A 7,324-nucleotide genomic window follows, 5' to 3' on the forward strand; every position below is an offset into this window, starting at 1 on the left:
GTAGTGAAAGAAGAGGAGGGTCATGTGATTCTAAATCAACACACTTGGAGATCAATGGATTATGAAGCAACATAGAATTGGACTGCAAATGTATTTCATTATACTTATAACTGAATAAAAATACAGAGATTAATCTTTTAAACATTTCTGCTAGCATATTACCTATGGGACTGAGTTTAATGAGTTCTCTGTTGGTAAACCAGTCTAATGATGAGGAGTGCTATTTCTCCTACCCTGAGATGTTCATAATTTCATATTGCAGCTAAATAAATGTTTGAGGGGTTGCCTGTGTGTATTTTCTGGTGCTGATTAAACATAGTTATTTTCCTTACATTCAGAATATTATTGCTGAACATGAAATTCGTAACATTTCCTGTGCTGCACAAGACCCTGAAGACCTCTCTACGTTTGCTTACATCACAAAAGACTTGAAGACAAATCACCATTACTGCCATGTGTTTACAGCCTTTGATGTGGTCAGTTTATACAGCATTTTCTAATTTATTGCTTTCTATTAGACATTTTCATAATGGGTACCTTAGAATGTGATGTAGCTGAGTAGTGGAAGTTACTTGAAATTAAAGTATAACTGGAGAATCAAGCCATTCAATCTTGTGATGCAGTTTCAGCTGTAATGAATGTCATTCAGGATTGAATACAGCTGTTTAAGTTGGTGGCTATCACTGCATCCTCTGGTAACTCGTTCTGCAGTTTATTTATGCATCCTGTGAAGCACTTCTTTTGGCTGTCATGAACCAATAAAGCCAAATCTATACCAGCATAGGATCAGTTACAATGCGTCATGTACAAATGCCACACATTTTCCTGATCGTAACATGAAGTGCTGAAGCAACATGGATTAGGTTGTACAGTGGTATCACATTATGTAGATAGGGAAACAATTTCTGGATTTAACTGGGTAGAATGTCCCCAGATCAAAACAGCTATCTATCTATCTATTTTATATTGACCTCTTTACCAAGAGTCCCAGGACGGTAATATTAGAATCATATCGAGACAAGTCAGTCAGAGATCAGCCAGGAATGTGCCAAAATGGGATTCTGTGTCTAGAATAGCAATTCTGTGTGTCAAAATAATTGTAAGAGGGAAGTAGAAACAAAATCTAGGAAACCAGTACTGGATTCTCAAATTAAACAATCAAACCGAATTGTGCAAGCAAAGTGTTCTACAGCATTTGCAGAATTCTGTGCACTCAGTTTGTCCTATTCCCATTAGACTTAATCATAAATGGAATTGAACCATCAGAATCAATAGAAATTAGTTTAGCCATATTAATTCAAACTCCATTGATTGAGAAGACTATGCCTAAGTAAACTTGGAACCTACTAAGGTTCAGCTGATGGCCCTACCTTGAACATTCTACATACCTTGTGTTTGTGTGGGGGTGGGGGTGGGGAGGGAAGAGAGATGAAGTATATATTCCCCGGGGTATTTGTACTATTAAGGTATTACTGTTTATACTAATTCTTATTGTTTTCAATAGCACTTTCCAGAGATAAATAACATTGCATTCTATGTTCCAGAGATAAACAACATTGCCTTTCCTCCAGTTCCATTTTATATGGTTGTATTTATATTGTATGTTAATCTTATTATGTTTTATGGTTTTGGTTGTTATTTTTATTTGTATTTTTATATTGCACTGTGAGCCACCCAGAGAGCCTCTGGCTATGGGGAGGCACACAAATGCAATAAATAAGTAAATGGCGCTTTATGAATCTGTGTTCAAACTAACTCATTTTAATGCTCCTGTTTATTGCTCTTTCAGAATTTAGCCTATGAAATAATTCTCACATTGGGACAGGCATTTGAAGTAGCCTACCAACTTGCACTTCAAGCTCGAAAAGGAGGCCATTCTTCAACCCTTCCTGAAAGCTTTGATAATAAGCCCACCAAACCAATCCCAAAACCACGTGTTAGCATTCGAAAATCTGTGGTGAGTAAGGGATGCAAATATACAAGATAAACCTGTTGCTCCTGACATTTTGATAGGAATTATGGTAAAAAGGCTATTGTTCTGAGAGATGCTGAAAGCCCTTTTCAAGCCTTTGCGGTCTTCTCCCTGCTTTACCCCTGCATGGAAACAAGCAAGCCCCTGCAGAGGACTATTACATATGTAATTTCATAATACCATCCAATAATGTAGGAAAAAAAATCATCAGCAACTGAAGATGGCTTCTTATGGAAGAGTTGTAGAACTCTCTTAATGCCAATGGAGGTAGCTTGCAGTGTTTTACTATCACACTGTAGTAAAATCCAGTAAATGCAGAGACAACCAATAAAACATTGCCTTCACATAACACAGTAGAAATGTAATAGATAGGCAAATGCCTGCTGGATTGACCTTATGTTTATCCACTGGTGAAAGGCAGCCAGAGCTTCATGTGTTTCACAGTTTTGGTGCAGGCACTGAGAAAGGCCTATTGCTTGGCCACTGTGGATCATGCCTTTACACTAACTGAGGCAGAGAGAAGGACCTTTCATCTTGATCTGAGAAGTCAGGCAGGACTGTATGAGAGGAGGCGAGCCTAAGACATTTAGGGTTTTAAAGGTAATCAGCAAACTTTGGACTATGCAAACTGGCAACCAGTGCAGCTGCTGCAGGATACAGGGTAATACAGAGTAAACAAGTGAATGATGTCTAGGGGCCCATTTTCAACCCTTGGACCTCTCGCATGGGCTGCACTAGGATTTGTTTGTCTTATTAAGGATTGGTGGCAAACCACACCATAGCATACAATAGTGCCAAAAGGATTCAGCTTAGTTTGGGGGCAAGCTCAGTTTGATTCATTTAGTATTCTGAAGCCACTATGGAACACCCTTTTGTTTATTCAAAGGCACTAGTGGGGTCCACACAAGGGTGCAGTAGGCTGATGTTGCCCAGCCTCTAGCATACCTGGGCATGCACCAACCAGCATCCTTACAGCTACGTTCAATTGCAGCCACCAATTGACGCTTCTCAAGACTCTTCAAAGGTAGCCCTATGCAGAGTGACTTGCAGTATCAAATCTGGATGTAAGTAAAGTGTAGGACACCGTAACCCAATGGCCAAACTGCCAAACAGCACTTTTTGACCACCTGCATGTACACAGTAGAATGATCACAAAACTGTTCCTCCTAATCTCAGGCCTGCCAAGCAGTCAGAAGGAAACCATGGACAAAGGTATTGAACACAGCCGAGAGGTCTAGTAGAAGCAACAGAAACATAGTTTTCTGTCCGTTTCCTAGCACCAATGGTCTAGCAAGTGACCAAAGTTGTCTTGGACCTAAAACCAGTACTGAAGACAAATTGAAATGTGACTAGCTAATTCTTTTTCAGCAACTTGCATAAAAGAAATGCCACTGTGTTCTCAAAACCCTTCCTAAAAGTGGGAACATGGCATAGTCCGAAGAGGGCTTTTTCAGCAAGTCTTACAACAGGCATCTTAAGACTAACTAGAACTACACCACTCTCTAAGGGGGCATCCACCATTTTCCCAAGCCTCAGGCAGCTTTAATCAGTTATGGTTAATATTAAGTGCAAAAATAGATGGTCTTACGATACTGTCCACATCTGCAGCCTTTAAAAGCTGAAATTCTCCTTGAAAGGAATGTCCTTAGGATGTGTTCTGTGCTATGTAAGCTGCAGCAGATTGAAGCATTTTTTTCTGCAAAGTATGTAGCAAAATCATCTCTTTGGATATTTTATCCTTCGTTTTCTCTGGCCCTGGATTTTTTGCCTACTCAAAACAGAGGCAGATGCGAGGAAGTCATTACTGCATTATCTAGCTATAGGGCTGTTATCATCAGCATAAGGTCCTTAATATGGCTCCAGTATGTGTTTTTTTTCTTCTGTTGTTGCTCTGGTTCATCTGAACATCCCTGCTGCTTCATCACCATGAGTTTATAGGACCTCTGGAAGCAAGGGGAGGATGATCTTTGATGGACCAGCCAGGGCCTTACCAGAATCACCAGGCAAGGGAGCAGAAAACTCTAATGGAACTGTCAGGAAGCCATTCAGAGCCATCTTATTCTAGAGGCAGATTTTTGGAATAGGTTCCCTACCCCTGTGAAGGTGAAGGGCTCCTGTTAGTTAAAGCCCACTGGGTAGAAGATTTGTCCTTGACAAAGGGAACCACACACTGCCATTCTTCTTATCTAGAACAAATATCAAATCTACAATGCGTCCACTTGTATGAATGGGGTCTGAGATCATGAGGGAAAGTCTCATAGTTCCCTTTGAGACATCTTGCTGAGCATTTCTAGCAAGATGGCCTCTGCATGGATGCTGTGGCTGCCCAGTACCATCAGGCCAGCTTCTGCATCAAGCAACAGATTCTGCATGGATAAGTTCTTCTTATTTACTGATCTGGCATTCAAAAGCACCACCTTCAGACAAGTGGAGAGGAATTGCTGCTGCAGCTGTCAGGACCTTGGCTGACAGATAACCTGAAAGGATGAGAGAATGGCGCCAAGTTATTCCCCTTCTCCTGTAAAGGTCAGTCCAACTGCAGTCATTTGATCATTTAACCACTACCTTTGTAATGGCTGCCAACTGATGCTCAGAAACATCTTTTCAAACTTACTACAAAATGTACTACATACTACCCCCTCCTCCCAGAGTACTGCAACAGAAGACTTTAAGAGCAGCCAGTATTGTTCTAATCTTACAAAAAAGGCTTCGTATTCCCTCTTCTTCTGTGAACCACATAAATAGAAAAGGGAAGACATTTTAAAGCCTCCACTTAATTCAGTCTTTGCCTAAAGTACCATTCCCATGGGATTTAGAGCAAAAAACAAAACCACACAAAAAAGCAAAGCCACCCACTAGTGATCTGCCTCTTCCTCGACGTTCACACTGGAATCCTGACAGGCAAAAGTAAAAAGAGGGGGGCCATCCACATCCTTAAAATAATGAATCAGCTCAAAGAATTAGAGCCATCTCTCAAAATCACCACCATACAGCAGATGATTAAAAATCTTTACAGGTTGGCACCCTTAACACATTGGACAGTCTCACTCTGTTACACAGCAGATAAAACTGATGGGTTGAAAGATGCCTCCCAACCAGCAGCATTCCCTCCAGTGCTGCCACTTTTTTCTAAAGATGTCTGGCTAGAAGATACAGAACAAGAGTCTTTTGCCACTTTCCCTTGAGCTTATGCCAAGGTCTTCTGGCCTAAGCAAGCCATAAATCTTATTTGTGGAAAAGGGAGAAATAAACTTGCTTGGCTGGGAGTCAGCTATCCTGGAGGGTCTTTGTCGGCTTCAGCTGTCAGCCCTATATGCAACAAGATAATAAACTAGAGGCAGTTTATTATCTTGTAGAAGAGGCAGTTACCAAACAAAACAAACTCCCCTGTGAATAGATATTAAACAAGCATTAGTGCTGTTCAGTCCATCACCTGAATATGGAGAGATCAAAACTGTGTAGGTGGAGAGGCTGCACATATGAGCCCTGCCTCCCACATATCCAAGTAAAGTTCCTTTATGTGTTCAGCACACAGATTTGGCTGGAAACACCTATAAGCTTCTGTGTGATTGAGAAGTAGGATTTAACTACCAGCTCCCTTACTAGATTACAGAGATTATAGTTACTTAAATGAGTTGCAGCAGCCAAGCAAACTGAATGGTAGGAGAAGTTAACACTTGATCCTCTGAGTGGTGTGCAAGCAGCTGTACTTCCAAACTGGAAAATTGGGGGCAGCATGCATTGGCTGGATTTAACCACTGCTTGTGAAACAGCTGATTGGGGAGCTTGTTTGATAAAGCCAAGTACTCGCACATTTGAACTGGGGCTATGGCATATCACAGAGAGAGAGAGAGAGGAGGAAGGGAGAGATCTTTGTAACCTCAAGTCCCCAAGCACAGGCTCTTTAGGCTACTGAGAACAGAACCGTATAAAAGCTGGAAACATTTGCTATTATATGTATTTAGCTGCAGATTTAACATAGCCACTTGTCTTGTTCTGCCAGCCCAGTAGTAGGAGCTGACTCTTTATAAGTGAAACGAGTCAATGCTCCCTTGGGTTATCATGACAAGACATAATATAGACTGCAGCCCCAGGAAAGCAATACATGGTACATGCTATGTGCATAATGCTGTGCCACTGTGACCCAGTTTGAGCGCGGTTTTAAAGTTCAGCAGCCAGAGTAGATAAAGCATTGCTGTGTTTCTTTTCATTTGTTTCAAAGCAGATAGATCCCACTGAACAAAAGACTCTTGCCAACCTACCATGGATTGTAGAACCAGGACAAGAAGCCAAAAGAGGGATAAATACCAAGTATGAAACCACAATATTCTGATGGTGAACTGTCCTCTGTTTCTTGTTGTGCCTTGCACTCAAAGCAGTCATAGCACAGCCTTTCCTTGACGGCAACTCTTCAGTCTAGTAGAGGGGAAGACTGCACTATATGAGTGGCCTTGAAACTAGCAAAAACATAACAATGGAAAAAATTAAAAGGCTGCTGGTCATTTCTGGTGATTGTTCTTCCTGCAGCACTGACAAAAGAATGACATGGGATGAAGACTTTCCAAGTACGGCCCACAAGAGGCGTGGGAGATTGTTTTCACGCACGCACTTCTCTTACGACTTCGCCACAGTGCTTTCTTTAATTTCTTATTCTAATGTTCTACTTTTACAAAGGTCTCTAACATTAATGCTGCTTAGTAAAACAACATTCAGTTGTAGGTTTTTTTTATTATTTCAGTCACAGCAGTTTTAAAATTGAATCAGACCCAGATTATTTAGTACAAACTTTGAGAAATGTCAATGAAAATCATGGGAGTTCTATATAAATTCTACTGCTTAATATATTTTAAAAAGTAGTAATAGCAAGACATTACTAATTTGCTATTTGCAGGTTTTATGTAAACTTCATGCCATTTAATTCTCTAGAGAAATTAGGTTCTGTATAGCAGTATGACAACAAATCAGAGTTTTATGAATGGCTTAAAAAAGAGGAAGTAATATAATAATGCATGAAAGTGCACCTTGTATTAAATATTTTTGTGGGAGAAAGGAGAACTATAAGAGTAAGTATGCATATTTATGATAAAGCAAGTCATTATGAAGAGAATTTGGATTTATTTTAAAGTTAAATAAACTGCTGCTGTACTGTTGCAACAGCGGCGACACTGAGGCATCAATACACTGGGTGCGTCACTTTATCTAGGAGTAAAACAGAAGCCGCCCAACAATTGCACTACAGGGACAAGCAACTGTACACAGTTTTTCAAGTTATTATAGCCATGTGTTTGAGTTTTTAACAATCTGAAAGATGGTTTTAATCAAAACTGGAAATTTTATCAAATTTTCTGTCTC

The 7,324-nt window shown here is 40.3% G+C and overlaps 1 protein-coding gene across 3 annotated transcripts in view; it reads left to right on the top strand.

Moving 5' to 3' along the window:
• ANKS1B (ankyrin repeat and sterile alpha motif domain containing 1B) overlaps positions 1-6,395 on the top strand; it is a 325,003-nt gene extending 318,608 nt beyond the window's left edge. For all 3 annotated transcript variants that reach the window (XM_044454764.1, XM_044454762.1, XM_044454763.1), the window contains 3 exons: positions 339-476; positions 1,790-1,957; positions 6,198-6,395. In XM_044454764.1, the coding sequence (XP_044310699.1) occupies positions 339-476; positions 1,790-1,957; positions 6,198-6,305 (414 nt within the window). In that variant the 3' untranslated portion in view covers positions 6,306-6,395. The remainder of the gene's footprint in view (positions 1-338; positions 477-1,789; positions 1,958-6,197) is intronic.
• The last annotated feature ends 929 nt before the right edge of the window (positions 6,396-7,324 follow it).

The sequence above is a fragment of the Varanus komodoensis genome, unplaced genomic scaffold (assembly GCF_004798865.1).
Source record: "Varanus komodoensis strain SLA01 unplaced genomic scaffold, ASM479886v1 scaffold8, whole genome shotgun sequence".
In the NCBI taxonomy this organism is placed as follows: Eukaryota; Metazoa; Chordata; class Lepidosauria; order Squamata; family Varanidae; genus Varanus; species Varanus komodoensis.